Below are 14312 nucleotides of genomic sequence, written 5' to 3' on the forward strand. Positions count from 1 at the left end.
GACCATACGTTATGTGTGTAAGTTTGTGTTTACCGTTTAAAAAAATGTTTTCACATTCTATAACAAGAAAATATTCGATCAATACTTTGTCGTGCTCTCAAGTAATCAAGCAAGACATAAATACTGATGTTACAATTATAAGTTCTATGAAAATGAATATTATGCTCACCAAAATCATTAATGTTGTCTACAGTTTTGGAGACGACACTAATCAAAAACGGTTTGAAGATATAAGACAGTTTGGCCGAGCGGTCTAAGGCGCCAGATTTAGGCTCTGGTCCGAAAGGGCGTGGGTTCAAATCCCACAGCTGTCAATATCTTTTAGTATTTCTCTCATCATATTCTTATTTTTTTTTACTTTTTTTATCGTAAGAAATATAAATATAAATATAAATTAAAGTTTATTTATAAATCCTTTATTTTCCACATTCAAAACCTGCAAACCATTATGCAGAAAAGCAAACTCTTGATCAAAGCAATTTCCAACAACACAACAAATACAACTCAGAATTGGAGAACAGATATTAAAAACACCAATCTAGTCTCTCAAATCTCATCAATTTTGCTACAAAGACACAATTGGCCTGCACTTCTTCAAACCCTAAATCTCAAATCCAAATTAACCCCATATATTTTCCTTCAAATCCTCAATTCCACACGAACCCAACCCCAAACAACTCTTGATTTCTTCAAATGGGCAATAAAAAACACATCTTTTCAACCAAATATTTCTGTTCAGTGCAGAATGACCCATTTGTTAATTGGTGCTGGTTTTGTTAATCATTTAAAACCCATTTTAAATTCTCTACTTCAGAATCACCCACCTGATCAAGTTGTAAAATTTATGATCAAATCATGTGAAAAAGATTCAAACTTTAACAGTTTAGAAAATGGGTCAAAATCTTTATCAGTGTTTGATTGTGTTATTAGTTGGTATAGTGAAAAAGGTTTGTGTTTTGAAGCTATTGAGGTTTTTAATCTTGTTAAGTGTTTGAATGGAAGTGAACTGTTTTCGATTCGTACATGTAATGCATTGCTCAACGCATTAGTAGAAAGCAATGAGCTTAAGGCTAGTTTGAGTTTTTATGGTGCTATGATTCGACATGGGATTTTGATTGATCAGTTTACATGGCGTATAATTGCAAAGATAATGAGGAAACAGGGGAAGGTTAATACGATGATTAGGATTATCGATATGGGTGTGCGTGATTCGGTGATATATGATTTAGTAATAGAGTGCTGTAGTGAAATGGGGATGTTTGAAGTTGCATTACACATGTTCGATGAAATGTCTAAGAGAAAATTAAACCCGGGGTTCAATACGTGTGCCTCAATTCTTAATGGTGCTTGTAGGTGTAAGAATGATGAAATGATCAAATTAGCAATGAAGTTGACGGAAGAAAAAGGGTACATTTCGAAACCTTTAACCAAACACTGTACACTTATTCAAAAGCTTTGTGACATAAAAAAGACTTATGCAGCTCACATGTTATTCAAGACAGCCTGTGATGTTGAAATCCCGTTAGAAAACGAGACTTTTGGTTGCATGCTACGAGCCCTGTCTTTAGAAGCTCTTGTAAAGGATGCAATGGAGACATTCGATATCATTGAACGCAAAGGAATTCAATTGAACCCCATTTTCTATAATGAGTTTGTTAACATTTTATGCAACGAAGATCCATCAAACAAAGTTGAAGCGTTACTTATAGCTTTGATCTTTAAAGGGCATACACCCTCTCCAATGGCGATATCAAACTACATAATCAATCAGTGCAAGAAATGTAGATGGAAAGAAGCTGAAGCGCTTGCAGATTTGGCTCTTCAAGAGTCAATCTTGCTTGAAGCTTCTTGTTGTGGTTTTTTGGTTAAGCACTATTGCAAAAAGTCACAAATTAATTCAGCTATTAGTATGCATGATCAAATGGTGAAAAAGGAGTTGACTTTGGATTCAAGAACTTATAATGTGCTTTTAAGTGGACTTTTGGAAGTGTTGAGGATTAAAGAAGCTGAAAGGATCTTTGATTATATGAGAAACAAGAACTTGCTTACTAGTGAAACTTTCGTGATCATGATCAATGGATTTTGTCGTGAAAATGAGCTGAAAAAAGCGATGAATTTGCACGATGAAATGATGGAGATGGGACTAAAACCTTGTGCGAAATTGTATAAGCGTTTGATATCTAATTTTAAGTAAAATTTTTGTTTATTCATTAGATGACGGACCAAGAATCCTTCACTATGTACCTTAGTTCAAAAATTATAATATTTGAAATTATTTCTTACTATCTTGCATTATGGACAAGAATCCGTACCCTTTTACCCCGATAGGGAGTATCTAAAAAGCCATGTATTTATAATCAATCGGTGATACGTAACTATTTGACTTAATGGTATCGAGCTAATTTGCTAACATTAAGGTTGTAGTTCAAGGTGGACAATTTATAAATATTCCTGGATATTTGTAATATGAATGTGTATTTGACTTCAAAATTTATCACTTAGTGATATATGGTTTAACATGTCAAACTATACAAAGTGACATTAAACTTTTTAGAATGAAGAATCTTTATAACTTTTATCTAAGATAGTACCCCAAGACATTTTGTTTTTTTTAGGACAAATGGATTACTATTGTGATGATCATATATTATTATTATACTTATATACTAAAATGCGTGGCGAAGGACGTCATTTCAATAATATATTGTTGGGAAAATGAAAATAATAATCTGATGAGTCAAAAGCATTTTGCAGATTTTAGAGTCTGGAGATTTAGAGTCTGAAGTTACAGACTCTGGAATTGCTGGAGTAAACGTTTGAAGATTCCTTGAAGCAAAAGTCATAGAATATTCTGGAGATATGCTTGTTATTTAAGAAGATTTGTTTTGAAGATTTGATTTTATCTCCAGAATTTACTTCCTAGTTATTAGCAAATTTGATTTGTTTTTAGTTTATCTTTTCCTTATTTGTAGCAAAGTAGTTTTGGAAACCAAATCTCCAGATTTGGTTTTTGATCTGTATAAATAGGGACGTGTGCTTTTCATTCGATGTATCTCTTTTTGCACGATCAATATTATCAAACATATATTTCATATCTTGTTCTCTCAATTCTTGTACTTATAATTCTTATTTATTGTTAGATTGAGAGTCTGGTGTTCATAGATCAAATACTGTGAACTAATAACTGGTATCAGAGCAGGAAAGGTGTAAATCCATTCTTGATAATCTTTTAAAACGATCCATATATTGATCAAGATGTCTACCAGTACCATTCCAACCCCAGTTATGGCTGGAAAAGGTGTGCCAATATTCGATGGCACAGACTTTGCAACATGGAAATTGAAAGTTCTTTGGTTTTTGGGTTCCATTCATGAAGATTAGGGTTGTGCATGGTCCATACCCGGACCGGACCAGACAATACCCGGACCGAACCGAAACCCGAATTCTTATGAAAATAGGAACCGAGGACCGGACCATAAAAATATGGTTTGGTTCGGTCCGGTTCCAGCGTTGGTCCAAATGGTTCAGGTAAAAACCCGACCCGTTTATATCCTTTTGGAAAAATAATATATATTATACTATTTTATTCCCATATCTACGACTCACTTCATAAAATTATCAATATATGACATACATAAATGAAAAACTCAAAATATAGATAAAACTAATCCAAGTTTAAAATCAAAGTATTAATCAAAACTTCAAAAAACTATATCACGATAATAACTAATAAAATTGTTCTTGTTTACAATAGTTACCATATCACGATAATTAATATGATACTTGTTATTATCGTTATCATGTACAAGTTTTGATTATTCAAAACCTACTCTAAACAAGATGTCTCGAATGAGGAAGAAAACAAGAAACACAAGAATACAAGATACATACAAGAATACAAGATACATGTATACTAACCGTTGAATATTATTAAGAAATCGTAGACTGTAATTCGCAGTGATATTGAAAAAAGAGGAGATAAATACTAACCTTAGAGTTTTTAATCAAGTATTGAAGCAAAGAAAATTAATTATACAAAGTATGTTAATTTATTGAGAAAATAATTCTATGAAGAAAACATGTATAAATAAATATTTTTAGACCACCGACTATACATATTAAAAATCTATTTTTGGTTCAAATCTACAACAGAATTGAGTTGTTATATATCTAGAGAAGACGATTATGTACATATATATCGGTTGATTCGGTTCGGTCCAAAACCATGATCTTTTCGGGTATGACCCGGACCGGACCGAAACCCGAAATAATCAAAACATATGGACCAAGGACCGGACCAAACCTTCTCGGGTATTTCGGTTTCGGTTCGGTTCCTCCTCGGTCCTCGGTTTTTTTCGGTTCTACCCGAACCATGAACACCCCTAATGAAGATGATGAGCAAGTTATCACAACAGGACCTATTATTCCTGGTGCAATGGTTGATGCTGTTCCTGCCACAGATACTGTTGCTGCACAACCTGCTTACTTTCGTGAAACTCCAAGAGATAGATGGACAGAAGCACAAGCCATTAAATTTAAGCTTGATAGTAAGATAAGAAGTATTATAGGTAACGCTGTTACTGTTCCAATTCTAAGAAAGATCAGCCATGCCAAGACTGCTAAAGCTATGTGGGATCTTTTGCTTAATGACTATGAAGGAGTCACAGTTGTTAAGACTCAGAAGAAGAAGAATCTGGTAAGATGTTATGAAAACTTTGCTGCTCAGCCTAAAGAATCTTTGAGTGATCTCCATTCAAGATTTTAGGTTCTAATTAATGATCTTGGAAGTGTTGGCGTAGAGAAAACACAACAGGTATTGTGTCAAAAGTTCATTGAATTGCTACCTTCAAATTTTGAATCTGTAATTACCTCTATGGTAATTAGTGAGAAGATAGACAATTATGAGTTGAGTGAACTGTTTGGAATACTGTCAAACTTTGAGGAATCACAATTAAAGAACAAGATCAATGCTAAGAAGATTGTTAAAGATCCAGAAGCTGCATTAGTGGCTACCACAAAGAAGAACAAGCAATTATTCTCTAGTTACTCTAGCAAGGTTGAATCTGAAAGTGATGAAACTTCTGATGATGATAGTGATTCTGATGAAGATGAAGAGATACAAGATCTGGAAGGTCAGGTGGCTCTTTTGACCCAAAGGATTGAGCAGAAAAGGTTTGGTTATAAGAAGGGTAAAGGTAAGAGTACTTTTGATCCAAAGAAAGCTAAATGCTTTAAGTGTGGCAAGATAGGACACATAGTTGCTGATTGCTGGTCTAAGGGTGAAGGAGGTTCAAATACCAACAAGTCTGTTGACAAAGCAAGAAAGTATAAGCTCAAGTACATGAAGTTAAAGAGTGAGGCAGAAAAGTCAAAGAACAAAGAACAGGAAAAGGCTTTGTACACAGAAGCATGGTAAGATGAAGACTCATTATCTGATGAGGAGGAGGATAAGTGTTTTATGGCTATAATTGATGGTAGTTCTAGCAAGTTTGAGGAAGATCTGAAAGCTATTGAGAAGATGGATAAAGACTCTACTTGTAATAAAGTTTCTGCTTATAAGGTACAAAACTTTGTGAACTATCTTGATAATGAAAAAGTGAGAATATTTCAGTACTTGTTGCTTGACTTTCAATGGTGTTTAGATGATATTGATAGATTAAGAACACAAATTTTTGATCTTAAAAATACCATCAAAAACAAAGATGCTGAAATTAGAGAATTGCAAAAATGTGAGGCAGAACTTGACACTTATAAAATGGCATACACAGAAGAAACTAAAAGGTTAAATACAGAGTTAGGAAGATCAATGAAAAGGTCAAATCACTATGAAACAATTTGTAAATCTTGGTGTGTTTCTTCCAAAAAGAATTCTGATGCTATTGCCAAACAAATTCCAAATGATGTCAAAGCTATACTAGGTGAAAACTACATATTAAATAATAATGTGGAAGTTGATCCTAGTGTATTCAAACCTGACATTTTACCAAACACTTTTGTAAAATTTGATGGTGACAAAAAGATTTTAACTAATGCTTTTGTAAGATCATTAGATCCTGTTGAACCCTCAGAGACTATAATACTTGAAAGCAGGAATCCACTAGAGTCTGAACTTTTGAAACCTTCAGACTCTAACAGTTTATTCTTTAAAAGTGAAAGTGTATGTTCTGACCTAGAGTCTGACACCCAAGAGTCAAGTAGAAAAAGTGATTCTGAATCATCCTCTGATAGTGACACTTGTCCAGATCCAATAAGGTCAACTAAGAGAAGGTCAAAACAAGCTAAGACTATTCAAAAACTCAAAAGGAAAATTTCAAAACTCAATGAAAAAATCAAGAGTCAAGAAAAACCTTCAGTTAAAAGAACATCTTGTTTTCCTGAGAAAATTAAGAAGGTATGGAAACTTAAAGTTTGTGAAAATGTTTTGAAAACAGTTAAGGACAAGTTAATTTGGATTGGGAACAAAGCTTTTGTTTGGAGAGTGAAGAGCACTCCAACTGAACCCACTGAAAAGTGGGTTCCCCTTAAAAACTAACCATTTTCTTTTGTTTTGTGTCTTGTGTAACAGGGTAACATATGGTATTTGGATAGTGGTTGCTCAAGACACATGACTGGATGTAAAGAGCATCTTGTAGGGTTTGTTGAAGAAAAAGGTCCTTCTATAAGATATGGCGATAATTCTGTTGCAAAGACTATTGGTTATGGTACTGTTAAAGCTGGAAGTGTTACATTTAAGAAAGTTGCTTTAGTTGAAGGGTTGAAGCATAATCTGCTAAGTGTGAGTCAAATTGTTGATGAAGATTGTGAGATCAGATTAAGAAAGAAAGCTGGTATTATTTATAAAGGAAGACCAACACTTGTAGTCTGGAGATTTCAAAATGTGTATATGCTGGATTTAGATTTTGTTGATGCTGGAATTGAAACATGTCTGTACTCTCAGACTATCCCTGAACTTAATTGGCTCTGGCACAAAAGGTTATCTCATCTCAATTTCAAAAACATTAATGAGCTTTCCAAAAAGAAGCTTGTAAGAGGTCTGCCTCAACAGCCTTTCAAGAAAGATAAGCCTTGTTCTGTTTGTATTATGGGTAAACAGACCAAAACAAAATTTCCCTCAAAAACCTTAGCTACTATTAGTGATCCACTTCACATGCTTCACATGGATCTGTTTGGTCCAATGAACACTAGTAGTCTGGGTGGGAAAAGATATACTCTGGTAATTGTTGATGAGTATTCTAGATTTACATGAGTTATTTTCTTAGCTGTAAAAAGTGATGCTCCTGAAGAAATTATTAATTTGATCAAGAGAGAGTAGGTTCAAAAAGGTGTTCTTGTTAAACAGTTGAGAAGTGATCATGGTACTGAGTTCAAAAATGTTACATTAATTGACTTTTGTGAAGAGTCTGGAATTGGTCAAAATTTCTCTGCTGTTAGAACTCCACAACAAAATGGAGTTGCTGAAAGAAGAAATAGAACCCTTATTGAAGCAGCCAGAACCATGTTATGTCAATCAAATGTTGCTCTAAGGTTCTGGGCAGAGGCAGTTAATACAGCATGTTATACTCAAAATAGGTCCTTGATTGTGAAGAAACATGGCAAAACTCCTTATGAGTTATACCATAAAAAGGTCCCTACTATTCATTACTTCCATGTATTTGGGTGTAAGTGCTATATTTTAAATCAAAGAGATCAGCTTGAAAAGATGAGGCCAAAATCTGATGAAGGTGTGTTCATGGGATATTCCTCTATATCTAAAGCTTATAGAGTATATAATCAGAGGAGAATGAAGATTGAAGAATCCATTAATGTTTCTTTTGATGAAAGTTCTATAGAAATGGATCAGTCATCCAGCACTGGGCAATCTGCACTTGGTGAATTGTCAAATTTAATTTCTGGAAACAGTGTTCAGACTCTGGATTCAGAGTCTGAGTCTGATGAACCTAATTTGTCTGGGTTGAAAAATGATTCTGCAGATAATTCTCATACAGAAGAAGTTCCACAAGAAGATGAGTCTGTTGTTATTCAAGAGGGTGATCAGTCATCAAATACCACCTTGGATCCTGCTGTTCCTACTAGAAAATCATCTAGAAATATAGTTCCTCCAAAGCATCTTGAGGATTATGTTGTGGATCCTACTGGTTTGCCTAAACCTAGCTCTTCTTCTCAGACACCTGTGTCTGACTTTGCTATTGCAAACTACTGCTTCTTTTCTTGTTTTCTTTCACTAATTGAGCCCAAAGATGTATTTGAAGCATTGGCTGACAATGATTGGGTTGAGGCTATGATTGAAGAATTGACAGAATTTGAAAGGAATGATGTATGGGAGTTGGTTCCAAAACCTGTTGATAAAACTGCAATTGGCACTAAATGGGTTTACAGAAACAAGGTTGACAAAGATGGTATTGTGATTAGAAATAAAGCAAGGTTAGTGGCTCAAGGGTATAGACAAGAAGAAGGAATAGATTATGATGAGACTTTTGCTCCTGTTGCTAGAATTAAAGCTATTAGACTATTTCTGGCATATGCTGCACACAAAGATTTCAAGGTGTTTCAAATGGATGTGAAGAGTGCTTTCCTGAATGGTAAATTGCAAGAAGAGGTGTATGTGAAACAACCTCCTGGTTTTGTAAGTAAGAAATTTCTCAAGCATGTCTATAGATTGAAGAAAGCATTGTATGGTCTGAAGCAAGCTCCCAGAGCCTGGTATGATACCTTGTCAACATTTCTTCTAGAAAAGAATTTTTCCAGAGGAGCCATTGACAAGACTTTATTTATCAAAAAGGACAAAGGTGATGTGTTACTTGTTCAAATTTATGTTGATGACATTATTTTTGGGTCTACTAATCTACTTTTGAGAAAATGGTTATCTGACATAATGTCTAAAGAATATAGAATGAGTAATTTATGTACTTTAAACTATTTTCTTGGACTTCAAATAAAACAGAGTCATGAGGGTATTTTTATTAACCAAAGTAATTACATTTTTGATATGTTAACTAAGTTTGATTTTAAAAATTGTTCCACATTAAGAACTCCAATGAGTGTTTCTGAAAAACTTGTTAAAGATGAGTCTGGAAAACCCACCTGTCAATCAACCTATAGAGGTATGATTGGATCTTTGTTATACTTAACTGCTAGTAGACCTGATATAATGTTTGCTACATGCCTTTGTGCACGTTACCAGTCAGATCCTAGGGAGTCTCATTTTAAAGCTGTGAAAAGAATTTTTAGGTACTTAAAAGGTACCCCTAACCTGGGTCTTTGGTACTCCAAAGACTCAGGGTTTGATCTAATTGGTTACACAGATGCAGACTATGCAGGTTGCAAATTAGACAGAAAGAGCACCTCTGGTGGATGTCAATTGCTAGGTGGAAAATTGGTCAGCTGGACTAGTAAAAAGCAGAATTCTGTGGCCATGTCCACAGCTGAAGCTGAATATGTTGCTGCAGGAAGTTGTTGTGCTCAATTACTTTGGATGCAATATCAACTTTTGGATTTTGGGTTAACATTAACCAAAACTCCAATAATGTGTGATAATGAAAGTGCAATTACTATTACTGAGAATCCAGTGTTTCACTCCAGAACCAAGCATATTGAAATCAGACATCATTTTATAAGGGATTGTGTTGAGAAGGGCAAAGTCTTGTTAAAGCATATTGGTACTAAAGATCAATTGGCAGATATTTTCACTAAAACACTTCCTGAAGAAAGGCATTTTTATCTTCTTGGACAACTTGGAATGTTAAATCCATCAACTGAAATGTTGTCCAGTGTTGATATTTCTTGAGTCTGAATTATTTTCTTAGAGTCTGGGTGACGTAATATTGTTCAGAGTCTGGGAAAGTTTACTGAAGTGTATTTTTGTGTATAAATTTGTTTCCTTCTTTCGTCAAATAAAGTTTTTTTTTTTAAATTTCATTTTTAGGTTAATTTTTTTTTTCTTTATTCTATTTCCTAAAATAAAAGGGTCAAATTTGGTATTAATGAAGGGAGTTAATGGTAACCTTTTGAAATTTTTTGTCAGGAGTATTAATTTAATAATGATTGTGTCAATATTTTTGATAACTTTTTGCTATAATGCATTAGATCAATCTTGGTCATGCAGACCAACCTGCAGATTCTGAGCAATCGAAGTCTGAGTTGTTACCCCAGAATTGAATTGAATTGATTGTACAAATTGCCATTCTCGAGTATCTTTTCCGCCCTACACCGACACCAGGTTTAGTTGGCTCGGTAATTTTACTCGACGTGTGGTTGTTTCGAAACAGGGAACAACTTTGAATACACAAGCTTGTAACCCGCGGATGAACCACACACTAGAGCCTTATTGGGGCTAAAACCAATAACGAGAGCCTTTTTGGTATCATTGGAATTAACGGTATACTCCACCCCATGATGTTACACATACAGAGCAGGCTGAGGACATGAATGAGGAAATCCCACCTCATTCTAACCCATCTTCTCACGCTGCTACTGAACAAAATCTCCATTTAACCAACCTTATGAACTCACCAGTTCATATTGAGAATACCACCATACTTAAAACCCTAGATGTTACAGCACTTGTGAATTCACCTCAAAAATTCACTAGGAAAGGTGCTACTAGTACAACTCTATCACCTCTGCTAGAGGTTGGTGAAGGCAGTGCTTTGACCCAACCTAAATCTGATAGGATAGTAAACTTGGATACCCTCATTACAGTCACTGAAGAAACACACTCAGTTGACTTATTTGAAGAAGTCCCAATCCTGGACTCAAATAACCAAATCCAAAAACCAGCTGCAATGACCAAGCCAACTGTTATCCCAGACTTAAGTCTGCCACTACTCACTCCAAATATTCCATCCTTACACTTACTTGCACAGGCTGCCAATATCACACTCATGTCACAGGGTGAGATACAGGCCTCAAAATCTTCTATGTCTAAGGATCAGCTTTCTTTACAACAGGAAGGCTGTGAGGACATACCAACCCTACCCATATCTTCTGGCACTACTTCTCAGACTGAGGCACCAGTCACCATGGTTGGCCTACATCAGGCTTTGACCAAGTTGACTAAGGAGTTTTGATGACAAGCTCTCTGGTGTGCAGTCTAAGATTAATAATCTTAACTTTAATAATAATTTTGTTTCAAAAGATGAGCTATTGGAGGTAAGGAGGTTGGTTGGGAATATGCAGGAGTTGTCTAGTGCAGGTGATTCAGGGTCTGTAACAGAAATTAATCACAGGTTGACTGAGCTAGAGAGAATGATGATTGGTGTTGATGAACTGAGATAATGTTTTACTGGACTTGCTTCTGATATTTTTTCCCTCAAGAATCAACAGACTGAAATTTGGAAGGTCATATCTTCTCTGAATTTAGATGATGTCAAAAAGGGGGAGAAAAGAAAGAGGTCAGATGATGCAGGTACAGGTGCTGCAGATGCAGGTTTTGCAAGTGTTGAGGGGGAGCAATCAAAGAGAACTCAAATTGAGGGGGAGCATCACGTTGAGGGGGAGAATATAATTGATAGAGGTGTTGGTGATACTCAAATGGTTGGTGGTGTTGTTGATATTCAGGGAAGTTCTAGTGCTATTGTGGTTGCTGCTATGCAAGGAGATTAAGAGTTAAATTGAATCAAATTGTTCGATTGGGTTTTTGTGAGTGGAAAGGCATAGCTGTGTGCATCCAGGAGTATACAGATGATCAAGTTATTGTACAAGAAGTGTTGAAGAGAGGTTATATGCTGGTACATTTGGTGTTTGAAGAAGGGTTTATAAGTCTTAAGGATTATGAGGTATTTTGTGGAAGGTTTGATTTAGAGATGAAGGAGAGAAGAGCTAAGGGACATGTTGAAAGGTATGCTGTTCCTGAACATTTAGAGTTTGTTGATGATAAGTATGTTGAGTATTTGGATGGTTTGATGTTTAAGACAAATGGAAATCAAAGAATGTTGGTTAGGGTTGATCAGTTTGAAGGAGCTAGCATTGAGATGTTGATCAGTTTATTATCCAGATGTGAGACAGAGCAAACTTTTCCTTTTAGGGTACAATTGTTGAATCACTTGCATAACAAGCTGAGCATGTTGAAGAAAATTTCTCATATGAAGGGCAAGTGCAAGCTAATTGAAAGGGAGTATGCAAAGATGTTTGTTTAGGAGTACATGTTGTTTTGACATCATCAGATAGGGGGAGATTGTTGGAAAATGAAAATAATAATCTGATGAGTCAAAAGCATTTTGCAGATTTTAGAGTCTGGAGATTTAGAGTCTGAAGTTACAGACTCTGGAATTGCTGGAGTAAACGTTTGAAGATTTCTTGAAGCAAAAGCCATAGAATATTCTGGAGATATGCTTGTTATTTAAGAAGATTTGTTTTGAAGATTTGATTTTATCTCCAGAATTTACTTCCTAGTTATTAGCAAATTTGGTTTGTTTTTAGTTTATCTTCTCCTTATTTATAGCAAAGTAGTTTTGGAAACCAAATCTCCAGATTTGGTTTTTGATCTGTATAAATAGGGGCGTGTGCTTTTCATTCGATGTATCTCTTTTTGCACGATCAATATTATCAAACATATATTTCATATCGTGTTCTCTCAATTCTTGTACTTATAATTCTTATTTATTGTTAGATTGAGAGTCTGGTGTTCATAGATCAAATACTGTGAACTAATATATATACTAAAATGCGTGGCAAATTGTGACGACCCGGAAATTTTCGACCAAATTTAAACGTAATCTTTATATGATTTCGACACGATAAGCAAAGTCTATAACATTGAGTCTCAAAAAGTTTTAACTGTTTCATATATTCAATTGACCTTCGACTGCTCTCGATAATTTACGAACAATTAATTGTAAATAGATATGTGTGTATGTGTATATAAATAATAATTTGAAATATAATTTGAAGTATTATATGTTGTTGTTATTAAAAAAAATTAAAAATTAATAAACTAAAAATAGGATATTATAATAATTTTTATTTAAAATATATCTATATATATAAAAAAAGTATATTAAAAATAAATATTAAATGATTGTAATACTCGTCTGATGTTCCGATTGATATTAAGCAAGTTAAATTCAAACATATGTAATTTTAAAATAAACGGTGATACGAAAATGAGTTCTATAAATTTTAGACTTATTTAAAAATATATTTAGGAACTATTTGTTGAATTTTAAAAGTTTTTATATTTTACTTGGGGTTGGGAGTGAATAATTAATGTAATTTTTATTTAATAGTTATTGCTCGAATTTTATATCATAATGACCAAAATAAATAAATATAGTTAATTTAAAAATATGGGATTTTTCTAAAGTCTTTTTATCCGCCACTGATTCATCAGCGGAGCACGAATTTTAGCCTGTAAATGAAATAGTAGACGACGGCTAATATTTCACACGTTTTATTTTTAAAATATTTTATAATTAATATTATATTTATTTAATTATTTCTGTTACATTATTATTGTACTACTATTATTATTATAGTATATAGTATTATATAGATATAGGTTGATAGGTGATGAATATATGGATGTTTCCCACTCCCACAGATAGATTCTCCTTTCTGTTTCCTTTCCATATCAATCAACATTTTCTGTTTAACATCTTTCATAAAAGAATTTCGATGACTAACTGTACGACTATGTAATCTGTGTTTGAGTTTTATATATAGATAGCGATAGGGATAGGGAAGTTACACATATATATACTTAAACAAACACCCACTTATATTACCCACTTTATTTCTTTCTCTGATTGTCTTCTACAGACATCACCACCCATTACAATCTTCAAACTATCACACATTTCTCTCTTGCTTTACTACATGAAACAACCCAACCCGTATTTCATACGATAATATTTTTTTTTATAATACACATTTACGCGCCAATTAAATATGCAAACCATTCCACAATTTCCATTTAAACGTACAATAATTTAAATGTTTACAAAAAGGCACGAAGGCCATTAATTAAGTTTAATACAAGCTCGACCCACTATAATGATAGTTTATAATCCAAACGACACTCGAGCATGGTTTGGGGCTAAACTACCCAAAACGTTAGGCCAACTTCAAAAGCTATGCCAAAAGCACCCCCTGTCAACATAAACGGGAGACAACTAATCCAACCGTATGCTCTTACCCTTGTCCAAGCCGGAACCTATAAAATGATAAACAACGAGAGGGTAAGCAATGCTTAGTGAGTGCAATAATTATACATGCATATATATATAACCTATCCATTTGCAATCACAACACCAAATACCTCATACGAACTTGTAACTCAAATAGCATGTCAACATACCCGTAACACTAACAAGTCG

At 34.2% G+C, this 14312-nt stretch overlaps 1 protein-coding gene and 1 non-coding gene across 2 annotated transcripts; both read left to right on the top strand.

Annotated features, from left to right (window-relative positions):
* The first annotated feature begins 234 nt into the window (after positions 1 to 234).
* TRNAL-UAG (transfer RNA leucine (anticodon UAG)) lies at positions 235 to 314 on the top strand. Its single transcript has one exon. It is a non-coding gene; the product is annotated as a tRNA-Leu (tRNA).
* A 431-nt stretch (positions 315 to 745) lies between these two features.
* LOC139864495 (pentatricopeptide repeat-containing protein At4g21170) lies at positions 746 to 2194 on the top strand. The gene has a single exon (XM_071853080.1). It carries the CDS (start codon positions 746 to 748, stop codon positions 2192 to 2194), a length of 1449 nt encoding a protein of 482 aa, XP_071709181.1.
* The last annotated feature ends 12118 nt before the right edge of the window (positions 2195 to 14312 follow it).

Source organism: Rutidosis leptorrhynchoides, chromosome 8, assembly GCF_046630445.1.
Source record: "Rutidosis leptorrhynchoides isolate AG116_Rl617_1_P2 chromosome 8, CSIRO_AGI_Rlap_v1, whole genome shotgun sequence".
NCBI lineage: Eukaryota > Viridiplantae > Streptophyta > Magnoliopsida > Asterales > Asteraceae > Rutidosis > Rutidosis leptorrhynchoides.